A 13,340-nucleotide genomic window follows, 5' to 3' on the forward strand; every position below is an offset into this window, starting at 1 on the left:
CGCTGTTTCTGACACTTTTTCTCGCAGAGAGTGTGTTAAAACTGCGCTATCCTCTTGCTTTACTTTCTGGGGTCCCTATTTTTTTTAGATTTTGGTGTCCCCCTCAGGCTGGCATCTGACACCCCCTGCCCCCCTCATCACTACGTTAGTGCACAAAGATACATACAGATACAGGCCTCAGTCACTACTGAACTGAAAAAGTAGAGGGGTAATGACGGAGACATGATTGTTGAGATAATTTGGAATCCTCATCATCAATGAGATAATTTGGAATGGATGATAATAAGACTGGACAGAAAAAATATAATATTAACCAAGGATACCTTCAGTTAAAATAAGAGAAACAACAGAGAAACATCAGAAGAGCAAAAGCACATTATGAAAATAAAAAGAACAAAACGATTTTACTTGGAATTTTCCACACTTGTGTCGTTCTGACAGTGTTGCCCAAGTCACACCTTTCACACAAATTTTTTCAAACCGACTTTTTAATTATTTCCCCAAATATTCCGACGCTCCACTAAAATATTCTTAAGCCCCACGCCCCGACAAAATATTCCCACGCTCCACCTGGAGAAACTATGACATAGAGTCTGTATTTTCATGCCTTGTTTTCGGACTGCACTGATTCCTTGCTGTCATGTTACTTTATCCAGGTAGATTTTGTGGTGATAAGCTTCTTGATGTTCTGACTTCCACCGACAGCAGGATGTGGATAGAATTCCGCAGCAGCAGTAACTGGGTAGGGAAGGGTTTTGCTGCAATTTATGAAGGTAGACTTTGAATTATATTACTATAAATATTTAATGTAGCTGCTTGCATATCACTCTGACCAGTATTTTATTTACTAAAGTCCATAATTTTCTCCCTCTATCACCTGGCCATTTTTCATTTAACATCAATGGAACCTTGCTACTTGCAAATTATTTATTTTCTGGCTAAGTAAGAATGGTGAATGCACTTCAAAGTAAACAAAGGTTTTTAAAACATTTGGGAATGTCCTGCTAAAACGGACACAAGCTAAAGACACATTTAAATACTGTAGGCTGAACTTGGAGCAGTTCAGACAATTTTACATTTGCAGTTCTTCATAGGATGTCCAGAAAATTACACGGGGAGTGAATAATTATTGAAGTAAAGTTCCTCTTTCGTGGAGGTCAGGATAGCAGCAGTCCCTGAGCAGTTCTTAGAGCTGATTTGTTCATCTGTTTATTGTTTTATTGCTTGTAAGGAAACAATGTTAGCAAGGATGCCAGGTTAACTCAGATGCCCTTCTTGAAATGGAGCGCCCCCCCACTCCCCCCCCTCCCCCCAGGTGAGATTGCTGGAAATCTGGATTTGATATTTACTCCGACTGAACTCAATTGAACTACTTATTGTAAGTAGATGGTAGACGGTAGAAGCTAGTCAATATACCAATCCTCATTACACTGACAGCCAAAACAGATCTCAATCCAGAGGTCTCCTATACCCACCTCTATCAATGCAACTATACTCTCCAGGATGGTATTTGTGAAAGCAATGTAACACTTTTAAATAAGCAGAAAACTTTAAAGTGCTTTTCATAGGATCCTTATACATTGCTCCAAACAATTGGCAATTTCTTGCACTTCAAAATGCCACACAAGATTTTTTTGCTAAATGGTCTCTTGAATGTGTGTTTTATAATTTCATTGATATCTTGGGTTCTCTATTGTTGGTTGAGTATTGTAGCATAAACACATGAATTGAGAATCTTAATGCGAATATTCAATCACTTTTAAAACTTCTGAAGATAAAATGAAGACTTGAGAGAGAAAAGAGTCATAAACCTGCAATCAGTAAGTTGACCACTATCCACGCCATCAGTAATTTGATTTGATACCCTCTGTTTCTTCTTTCTGCATCTTTGAAACTTGTTGGTGAATTTGCTCGAGACGTGTTTCTATTTTTGAATCTTAGCCATGTCCATTTATTGTGTTTATTGGTGAATACAGTTGGAGATAACTTTATCGGCCATCTTTTCAGTAAGAGGAAAGATGAGAGCTGGTCCCTTGCTTTCAGGAGAGAGTTGAGTGGTTTGTTGTTACCAGACTGGTAAATTCTCCCTGGAGATTAGCCATTAGGTATACTAATTAAAATAAAATAAAAATAGACACATTTTTAATGAATGATAAGATTTAATTCCTTTAATTGTGGAAGGAAGAACTGAGTGTTAAAGCCACTACCATCTTTTCCCATAGCAAGGACCAAGAGAATAAATCTCAGTAATGACTTCAATAGTCTTTTTATAATCTCTATTATTTTAGAGCCTGATTTTAAAAATGATTCAGATAGGTGTAATCCAAATAATGAAGACTGAGGTGTGGGCAAATGCTATGCTTGCTCTGAAGGAGCAGTGAAGGATAGGAATATGAAGGAAGCAGAAGGATAGTTATGGAATTGGGATGGAATTCCAATATTTTCGATTGACGGGGAAAAAGAGAAAGTAACAAAGGGCAAGATTATTTTTGGAGACTTGAAAGGCTAATGGATAGTGCAAAAATATAAACACAAGAATAACAGTTTTAAATTTGAACTCATATGAATCAGCAATAACAGAAATGATGGATGCCCAGAATTGATGCAGGTAACAGAAAACGAATGACATACATTTATTTGGAGAGATAAGGTTTGTTGGTGGCTTGGGATGTGCGGAAGAGAGAGAAGAGATAGGTTTCCACAGGTGAAATTGCATCAATCTCTCTTAATTTCAGGAAGTGTCAACATCCCTGAATAATAGATTAAGTACAATATAATTTGTTTTGCCTGACTTTTTGCTAAATATCTGCCATAGTTAAAGCGTATATATGTGGGAGGAATGCCAGGGATATGTACCTCACAACCAATCTTGTCTGTAAGTCTGTTGTGTAGGTCTCATGCAGAATAATCTGGTGAATGCGTTTGCAGGTGGATTTCAAATTTGTGTTTTAATTTGGAAATATTGATGTCATGGACTCTTTTGCTTTTAAAATTCTGTTAAATCACATTCTCTAATTTCACATTTGAAGAAGAAAACAGTTCATCATATTTTAGAATTAAATTGCAGAATTATTACTTGTTTACATTATATCTTTTACAGTATTCCACCTCATAAACTTAATAAACTATCACATGTTTAATAATGATCCCATAATTGCCATTTGTCCTTTTGTAAATTGATGAGGTCAGTTTACAAAGGAGTAATCAAAGATCAGCCTCAATGGCTGGGAGCAAGAGTGATTGGGAATGAGATATGAACATAACATTTTCAGCTGAAGACTGGTACTCTACTCTCTGCTTGATTAATGAGTCTTCATAACTGATTACTGATTTTCTATGGGTCCAATTTTGTCCCTTACTATGCTTTTACTTTTAATATACTTTGTATTACCCTTTGTATTTTTCTTCAAATTATCTGCCGAAGCATTTTAATGTCTTTTTTTTTGCCTTCCTAATTTCCTTAAGCATTTTCTATACTTTGCAAGTGTCTTATTCGCTCCTTGTCGCCTATACCACATATATAGCTCCCTCCTTTTCCTAACCAACTCTCCAATATCCCTTAAAAACCAAGTCTCCCTATGTTTGTTAACTTTGCCCTTATTCCTGGTAGAAACATACAATCTCTGTACTCTCAAAGTTTCATCCTTGAAGGTTTTCCACCTGCTGGATGCATCATTGCCAGAAAATAACATTCCAATGGACTCTTCCAAGATCCTTCCTCATTTCCTCAAAATTGGCCCTTCTTCAATTCACAACCTCAACTTGAGGACCAGACCCATCCTTCTCCATAATTAACTTGAAAATAATGATTTTATGGTCACTGGACCTAAAATGCTCACCTACACATACTTCTGCCACTTGACCTTCCTGGTTTCCTAAAAGAAGATCAAGTATTTCATCTTCTCTTGTTTGTACCTCTACATATGGAGGTAGAAAACTTTCCTGCATAAATTTGACAAACTCCAACCCATCCAGTCCTTTTACCAAATGCAAGTCCCTGTCTCTGTGCAGAGAGTTAAATTCTTCGACTATCACAACTTTCTGTTTCTTATACCTGGTATCTCCTTACAGATTTGTTGCTCCTAATCTCTTGGGCTACTGGGTGGTCTGTAATACAGGTCTATTAGTGCGCTCATCCCCTTCCCGTTCCTCAGCTCCAGCCATATGGCCTCTGTAGATGAGTCGTCAGTGCTGTCCTGTTCATGCACAGCTGTGATATTTTCTCTGACTAGCAATGCCACACCTCCTCTTTTCATCCCCTGCCCTCTATCCTGTCTGAAACAATGGAACCCTGGAACATTGAGCTGCCAATCTTGCCCTCCTGCAATCACCTCACTAATAACAATAATGTTATAATCCTACGTAGCAACCCTCTCACTCTAAGCTCATCTGCCTTACCAATAATACTCCTTGCATTGAAAGAGATGCATGTGAGATCATTTCTTTCCTGTACAACCCCAACTTTACATGCATGTCCTCCACCTTAACACTCTGGTTCCCCTCACCCTGCAAATCTGGTTTAAACACCCCCAAAGCAATACTAGGAAAACTAGCCACAAGGATATTAGTCCCCCTCCAGTTCAGGTGCAAACCATCCTGCCAGAATAGGTCTCACCTTCCCTGGAAGCGAGCCCAATGATCCAGAAACCTGAAGCCCTCCCTCCTGCACCATCTCTTTAGGCAGGTGTTAAGCTGCATTATCTTTGTGTTTCTCACCTCACTATAGCATGTGGCATGGGTAGCAATCCTGAGGTTGCAACCTTGGAGGTCCTCTCCTTCAATTTTGAAGCTTCCCTGATCCATATTTTTTGGGAGAGCCCAAATCTTGAGAGATTTGGAAAGACATTTTCCAAATTTTATTAACAATTCAATAACTTGTTTCTTCTGTGGATTAAGGAACTGTCTAATGTAGTTTCATCCATTTCTTTGTACTTGTGTGTATGTATATATATGATATGATATGACTTATGTGTTTTCCTTAAAATTTTGTATGTAAGTTTATATGTTAAACTCAATAAAAAATATTTAAGAAAGGAAAGTAAACTGTTGAGGTCTTGAGGTTAACATAAAGGCAACCTTCAGAACCTACAAGGTGAGACACTGAACACACCAAGGTTGCAGCTACACTTTTAGAGAGTGGAATTACCACAGGAGTTCGCTTTAATTTGATCCACTGTGAGCTGCTCAAAAATCACAGAGAACTGAACCAAATATCATTTATATAAACTTACCACAAATTTCTGTAACAAATAAGGGAGAAGTACAGCAAAAATTTGGGCAGAGAATTTCTCCAAAGGATGCAACAAAGCTGAAGTGGACTGTGAATCTCTTACTGTATTCAATAATATGGGGTTGGCAGTGGTGGTTACTGCGTGGTGAAGTCCATATGAATTCATTGCATTATAGTTCTTTCTGTAATTTTCCAAGTGAGAAAAGTTTCACATCTATTTAAAATTGAGATGTGGGGAAACATTTATAAAATTCTGTAACTTGTCTTTTAGAAATGTATATGCTTGTTTACATTTGATATCTTTCTAATTGATAGCAATTTGTGGTGGAGATATCATTAAAGAATCTGGTCAGATCCAGAGCCCGAACTATCCAGATGACTACAGACCAACGAAGGAATGTGTGTGGAAGATAACAATGTCTGAGCACTACCATGTGGGATTAATTTTCCAGGCATTTGAGGTAATTATGTTGTACAATTTTAAAAAAAAAAGGAAGTGATGAAACCAAATTGTGCGAAAAATCTGCATTAGGGGAGCAACACCAGGTACAATGTTATTGTCCATAAAATTAGTTTTCTTCAGAGATGTAATCTAGAATAATGATTATAGTAATTTCTTGTCTTTTGTCTGTAGCCAATATAAAACCATCTCTGCTACTTGGAGTTTGCATTAAATACATTTGATTAGTGATGCAGATTTCATGCTGGTCAGTCTAATTTAAAATTCAACATGTACTTTTGAAGTTTAAATTATTCAGAGGACTAAGAATTCATCTGTTGCATCCATTAAAAGACACGTTATGTGCATCTAACCAAACTCCCCTTCTGAAGTTTGGTTCCATGGAGCTCTCCATTTTCTGCTAACCCTTCCCCCCCATCTCTTCTCTCTCTCTCTTCCTTTATCCTTCTGTCTCCTTTCAGAGAGCCAAAATCAATTCACAGCTTTCCTCTTATCATATCCAATGAACACCTTTTGTTGGTCTGGACTCCTTCCCCTGCCATTCTTCAGTCTTTATTCTGACCCCTTCCAGATTTTACATTTAAGAAGAGCTCAGGCCCAAAATGTTGGTAATATAGCTTTATCTTCCAGGAATGCTACAAGACCAGTTGAAGATCCTCCAGCATTTCTGTGTGTTTTTACTACAATCACAGTGTCTGCCAAATTTCGTGTTTCTTGAAAGCTGGGAAGCCTTGTGGCAGCTGTATCAAACTTTGGTTGGTTGATATTTGGAGCATTGTGTGAAGTTCCATTGCCACACCATAGAAAGGGTGTGGATGGTTTGGAGTGGGTGCAGGAGAGATTTACCAGAATGTTGCTTAGATTGGAATGATTAGCTAGAAGCAGAGTTTGACAAACTTAGATTGCTTTTGTGTGGAGCGCTGAAGGCTGAGGGGGTGGCCTGATAGAAGTATCTAAAATTATGAGAGGCATAGATAGAGGAGATAGTCAGAATCTTTCTTCTCAAGGTGGAAATGACAAGGAATAGATAGCATAGGTTTAGTGAAAAGGAGAAGTTTTAAGAAGGTTTGCGAGGCAAGGTTTTTTCCACTGCGATTGATGCCTGGAACAAGGTGACAATGGTAGAAGTGGATATAGACAGATGCATGAACAACTAGAATAGAAGGATATGGACTAGGCACAGCCATGTGACATTAGTTTAATTTAGCATCACAGTCAATACAGACGTGGGCCAAAGGGGCTGCTCCTGTGCTGTACTTTTATGTATTCCATATTTTTAATGTCTCTCATCCATTTTAAAATGGGTCCTGACTAGCTGTGTAAAATATTTATTCTGTCATAGATTGAGAGACATGACAATTGTGCCTATGACTACCTTGAAGTTCGAAACGGCAACAATGAAAACAGTCCATTGATTGGACGATTTTGTGGCTACGACAAACCTGAAGACATCAAATCTACTTCCAATTCCCTATGGATGAAGTTTGTTTCCGATGGAACAGTTAATAAAGCAGGATTTGCTGCAAACTTTTTTAAAGGTACAAATATACAAAATCCTGATGCTCTTTGACTGTGATCGAGAGCCCAACGAGTAAAAAAATAAATATTGTCCTTTTGAATGAAAGAAAAATCTTACATTCAGTTAATGCATTATTTCTTTCTCTGAAACCACTCTTACACTTTAAGAGCCAGTGAAATATTTTTGAAGGGTAGTCATTATGTTTTCAGAAGAAATGCAGCTGCTAATTTGTGTGTGGAAATTTCTCACATACTGCAATGTGATAATGAGCAAATAGCTTTTTCCTATGATGTTAGTCAAAGGATAAATATTGCCATGCTTGCATGGTATGATTCTTTTACTCCTCAGAAACCTACCATATTTTTACTGATCTAAAAGGTCAGATAGAATCTTGGTTTAACATCTAATCTGGTGTCCAACATTGTAGAAGTACTTTGTACTGAAGGGTCGACTCTTAAGATTTCCAGTCCTGCTACATTGAATGAGATATCGACTGTGGCTGTGAAAACTATTTGGCCACTGTCATCTCTTCCTGTGGCTATGGGGCACCATATTTTTCTTGTAGATTTCTCAAACTATATATCTGAGCCACAGGAAGAAAGAGAAGACAGAGGCCGGTTGGCAAGGACACTCCTGAGTGCACTAGTAAATAGAAATTCACTTGATGAATGAGTGTTTATTGTCATACACACAAGTACCAAGGTACAGATACAATGAAAGTCTTTCTGCAGCGTCAAACACACTAATATAAACTAAGTATAATTGAGAGAGAAAAAAGATCAGCATAATAGAATTGAATTGTTTATTGTCATGTGTAGTAAGATACAGCAAAAAGCCCTCCTTTGCATGTGACCCAGGCAGTCAGCACATATAGCAAGTAATGTAATAATAAACAAATAAATAATAAACATGCAAGGAATAGCATTACAATAAGTCAAATAGTTCTTGGTGCAGTGCTATAAGTGTCTCTGTTAAAAGTATGAGTGGACAGTAGAAGGAACACTCTGCATCTCAAACTATCGACCAAATGACTCTTCAAGCACCTCCCTCCCCTTGTTGGTTGAGTCCATAGGTCTCATCAGCCATCATAGGGCCTACAGATTTTAGTGGAAGCAACTCATTCTCAACCTTGAGGGGCTGCCAAAGGAAACTATGCCAGTAATGAGTGAAAAATTTGTCTGATTTGTTTGGCATATTTTCCTCTTGTGGATTTCATAATCCCATACTCTTCTACATCCTGAAGCAGTGCATTGAGTTGGAATGTTGACTTTCTCTTTCCCTTCCCAGATGCTACCTGATCTGCTGAGCTCCACCAGCAGCCTGATTCTTGCTCTAGATCTAGCATCTGGCGTCTCATATTGACGTTTGTCTATGTTGTTTTGCCTATGGTTTCCCTCTCTAACTGGTCCATTTACTCATTGACTAACTAACCTTGTTGACAGTTCATACCTGGTTTTACCCAATCTTTTATCTCCTTACTAAAGTTATGGAAGGTGATGGTGTTTTCAAGCTCTCATCGTTGAACTTAATTGTTGACTAACTCTCTTCTCATTTCACTGGCGCAGGCTGATCAGTTGGCGATTTTTAGAATTTTTTGTTTTTGTTTTGGATTTCGAATCTCTGCAGTATTTTTGAATTCCACAAAATTCTGCCCCATTTAGTCAACTCATTAATCATGATGCCAGTTTGATCAAGATCAAACTTGGCAATTAATGTTATTGGATTCGTGTAATGAGAAAAAGATTCATTATTTTTAAACCTCACACAGTAATTCTCCTTTAACGGCTTTCAAGTTAAAGTGTGAAACGCCATGATCTCAATTTATCTTGCAACAGATGTGTTTAGAAAAGTTCCACATGTGACCTTTAGTCATTCTAAACATTGAAAAAGCTCAGAGAGACACAAAGGCTGCACATGTTGGAATCTTGAGCAAATAATGAGCTGCTGGAAGGACTCAGTGGATTAGGCAGTGTCCATGGCTAAACATGGTCGGGACCATTTCAGATGGGAACGCTTTATCGAGACTTGTTCTTGCTTTGATAGCAAACCTATCCAAGTAACTGCTGTATCATGTTGACCTGATTTTTAATAGAGCTCACAAATGTTGTCCTTTTTTTAAATTTAGAGATACAATTGTAATTATCTTCACATGTACATAATATAAGGCTTGGTTCAGCATCATGCTGAAGAAGATTGAAAAGAGGGTTGGTGCGAGAACACAGCCTTGCTTCACGCCATTGTTAATGGAGAAGGGTTCAGAGAGCTCATTGCTGTATCTGACCCGACCTTGTTGGTTTTCGTGCAGTTGGATAATCATGTTGAGGAACTTTGGGGGACATCCGATGCGCTCTAGTATTTGCCAAAGCCCTTTCCTGCTCACGGTGTCGAAGGCTTTGGTGAAGTCAACAAAGGTGATGTAGAGTCCTTTGTTTTGTTCTCTGCACTTTTCTTGGTACCGCACGGATGGCAGTCTCTTCAATCTGAGGCGCCTGCAAGCTCACACCAAGACACAAGAGAAACTTGTCCGTGAACTACTCTTTGCAGATGATGCCGCTTTAGTTGCCCATTCAGAGCCAGCTCTTCAGCGCTTGACGTCCTGCTTTGCGGAAACTGCCAAAATGTTTGGCCTGGAAGTCAGCCTGAAGAAAACTGAGGTCCTCCATCAGCCAGCTCCCCACCATGACTACCAGCCCCCCCACATCTCCATCGGGCACACAAAACTCAAAACGGTCAACCAGTTTACCTATCTCGGCTGCACCATTTCATCAGATGCAAGGATCGACAATGAGATAGACAACAGACTCGCCAAGGCAAATAGCGCCTTTGGAAGACTACACAAAAGAGTCTGGAAAAACAACCAACTGAAAAACCTCACAAAGATAAGCGTATACAGAGCCGTTGTCATACCCACACTCCTGTTCGGCTCCGAATCATGGGTCCTCTACCGGCACCACCTACGGCTCCTAGAACGCTTCCACCAGCGTTGTCTCCGCTCCATCCTCAACATCCATTGGAGCGCTTACACCCCTAACGTCGAAGTACTCGAGATGGCAGAGGTCGACAGCATCGAGTCCACGCTGCTGAAGATCCAGCTGCGCTGGATGGGTCACGTCTCCAGAATGGAGGACCATCGCCTTCCCAAGATCTTGTTATATGGCGAGCTCTCCACTGGCCACCGTGACAGAGGTGCACCAAAGAAAAGGTACAAGGACTGCCTAAAGAAATCTCTTGGTGCCTGCCACATTGACCACCGCCAGTGGGCTGATAACGCCTCAAACCGTGCATCTTGGCGCCTCACAGTTTGGCGGGCAGCAACCTCCTTTGAAGAAGACCGCAGAGCCCACCTCACTGACAAAAGGCAAAGGAGGAAAAACCCAACACCCAACCCCAACCAACCAATTTTCCCTTGCAACCGCTGCAATCGTGTCTGCCTGTCCCGCATCGGACTTGTCAGCCACAAACGAGCCTGCAGCTGACGTGGACTTTTTACCCCCTCCATAAATCTTCGTCCGCGAAGCCAAGCCAAAGAAAAAAACATAATATAACCCCCCCACCAAGGCACAAAAAGGATAGATCAATTTAATGGGAAAAAAAATTATATGGCCTTCCATGAGGAAGAAGCACAGCATCTGTGAAAAACAGAAGGAAATAGAAGCATGAGTGTTGCCCCTCCAGTGGCACTGCCATTAAAAATGGCTGATCTATCCCAGACCTCAACTCATCCTCTCTGCCAGAACTCCAAAGCCCTCATTCCCTTGCTCTTTCAAAACATGACCTACCTTGACTTTAGGTCTTTCTAATACGCTGGGCTCCATAACTATGAGGTAGAGAATTCACTGAAGCCCCAATGCTGCCTCAGCAGTTGACAAGGGAGTTCAGTTGAAAAGGAAAACATTGAAATATCATATATAGTTGTATAAATTCTTTATGTGAGTTAGAAGGCATCCATTGGCATTCTTTTGTTGGGACACATCTCTAATTGCATCAGAGAAACTTGGTTCCTGTGCATGTGCACAACCCCTTTTCCAATTAACAGTTTGGTAAGTCAAGTAAGTTTATTGTCATCTGATTGTAGTATAACCTGATGAAACAGCATTCTCCAGTCCTCAGTGCAGAACATGCAGACACGCAACCAGGAATAACATGCATACGGACAAACAATACACGTGCATGACAAGTATTTCATCAATACAAATAAATAATTATCATTTTGCGTATATGAGGGTCTTGGATGGTTAGTGTGAGGAGTTTGTTTGGTCATTCAGATTCTCACTCCCCATGTGAAGAAGCTATTCCTCGGCCTGGTGGTGCTGGCTCTGATACTCTTGTATCCCTTCCCCGATGGGAGCAGCTGAAGGAAGGAGTCCTCAATGATTTTGCTCTCTCTCTTGAGACAATGATCCCAGTAGATCACGTCACTGCGGAGAGGGAGACTACAGTATCCTCTCTGCTACTCTTGTGGTCCTGTGGATTGATCTCCAATCCATTTCTGTGCAGCAACCATACCACACTGTGATGCAGCCAGCCAGGATGCTCTTGACAGAGTTCCCATAGAAGTTCTACATAATGATATCCTGTAGCCTTGCCTGCTTCAGTCTTCTCAGGAAGTGCCATCACAGTTGCACCTTCCTGATAAGAGACAAAATGTTTAGTGTCCACAATAGGTCATTAGTTAAGTAAACATCAAGGAACTTGTTGCTCTCCACTCTCTTTACCACAGAGTTAACACCTCTCAGCTCTCAGACTAACTACAGTGATGTTTCTCAAATGACTACCAAAGCAACAGACAAAATTATGCAGAAACTCCAGGATTTGCAATTCTTCTGCATACAGTGTTTCGCATAACATGGAACAATGTACAACTTTTCCTTAATTCAGTTTTTAAAGTTTTAAATTTAGACATACAGCATGGTTACAGGCCATTTTGGCCCACGAGTCCATGCCGCTCAATTTACACCCCATTAACCTACACTCCGGTATGCTTTGAATGGTAGGAGGAAACTGGAGCCCCTGGAGAAAACCCAAACAGACATGGGGAGAGCATACAAGCTCCTTACAGACAGCACAGGATTCAAAACCTGGTCCAGTCCCGAATGATGGTGCTGTAAAGGTGCTGTGCTAAACACTGCGCCAACCGTGCTGCCTGGGACAAAGAAATTCCAGATCAATTCTTTCAATAGATGTGGTCTGGTACCACCAGTATCACAATGACCTTGTCCCCTAAGTCATCAGGGAGTGCCATTAGCAAATTAATTTCCTGTTTGAAATACTAGAATCTATAGTTTTCAATTCTTTATTCAGAAAACCACCAGGATAAAAGATAGCAGCATTGATTTCCTTGCCATTCATCGATCTCCCACTGAACTTTGCAGTTAATCAGAGAGTTACACAAAAGCTCTCCGCGAAATCTTCGATAATGTACTGGTGGAATATTAACCCTTAATATCACGTGGATTGGGGTCAGTAGAAAGACATCAGAATGAGCTTCCAGAGATTGGAGCTCGAGCAGACTTTTCCAAAAAGCACATTGGGTGGGAATCCATGAAGTAAATAACTTCACAGCACATTGCTTGAGAAGTGAAGAAGAGGCACTTCCTTCAAGTCCCACATGACGATTTCTTTACTCATCCTGGCACAGATCCCACCAATGACAAATCCCCTCCAATGCTCATCCAACATCCATTCTGAGTTAGCTATCTGGTAGGAAGCTTTCTGGGTATGTGAAAGGTGCTCTGCAGTTAATTTGAAACTCAATTTAGGAATCTTCCACTCCTCCTTCCCCCCACTGATGGCTTCTGGTCCATGAATACATTTCTGATCCATCAAAAATTCTGTTATTTTCAGTGTACACATGGAAGACTGTCAAGACATTAGATCAGACGTAGCACAGATTCCTGATAATGGCTGCAGAGATTTTGATGGTATGGAAGGCTAGGGGGTTGTTTTCAAAATTATGGAATAATAAGGAAGACATGAATTTATCAGAGCCTGGCATGTCCCTTCTACGTTGTACTGCAGCAGTTTACAGCCATTGCTGTGACTTTGAAGGGTAGTCCTAATTCTGAGGTCAGACTTACAGCTGCCAGCAGGCACTCAGTGAACTGCTACAAACAGCAAATATAATAATGTAA

At 40.1% G+C, this 13,340-nt stretch overlaps 1 protein-coding gene across 1 annotated transcript in view; it reads left to right on the plus strand.

Moving 5' to 3' along the window:
• Positions 1-13,340, plus strand: part of tll1 (tolloid-like 1) — a 379,792-nt gene that overhangs the window by 275,577 nt on the left and 90,875 nt on the right. Inside the window, exons 13-15 of the mRNA XM_069926140.1 lie at positions 657-773; positions 5,546-5,691; positions 7,033-7,228. Coding sequence (XP_069782241.1) covers positions 657-773; positions 5,546-5,691; positions 7,033-7,228 — 459 coding nt within the window. The remainder of the gene's footprint in view (positions 1-656; positions 774-5,545; positions 5,692-7,032; positions 7,229-13,340) is intronic.

The sequence above is a fragment of the Narcine bancroftii genome, chromosome 3, assembly GCF_036971445.1.
Source record: "Narcine bancroftii isolate sNarBan1 chromosome 3, sNarBan1.hap1, whole genome shotgun sequence".
NCBI lineage: Eukaryota > Metazoa > Chordata > Chondrichthyes > Torpediniformes > Narcinidae > Narcine > Narcine bancroftii.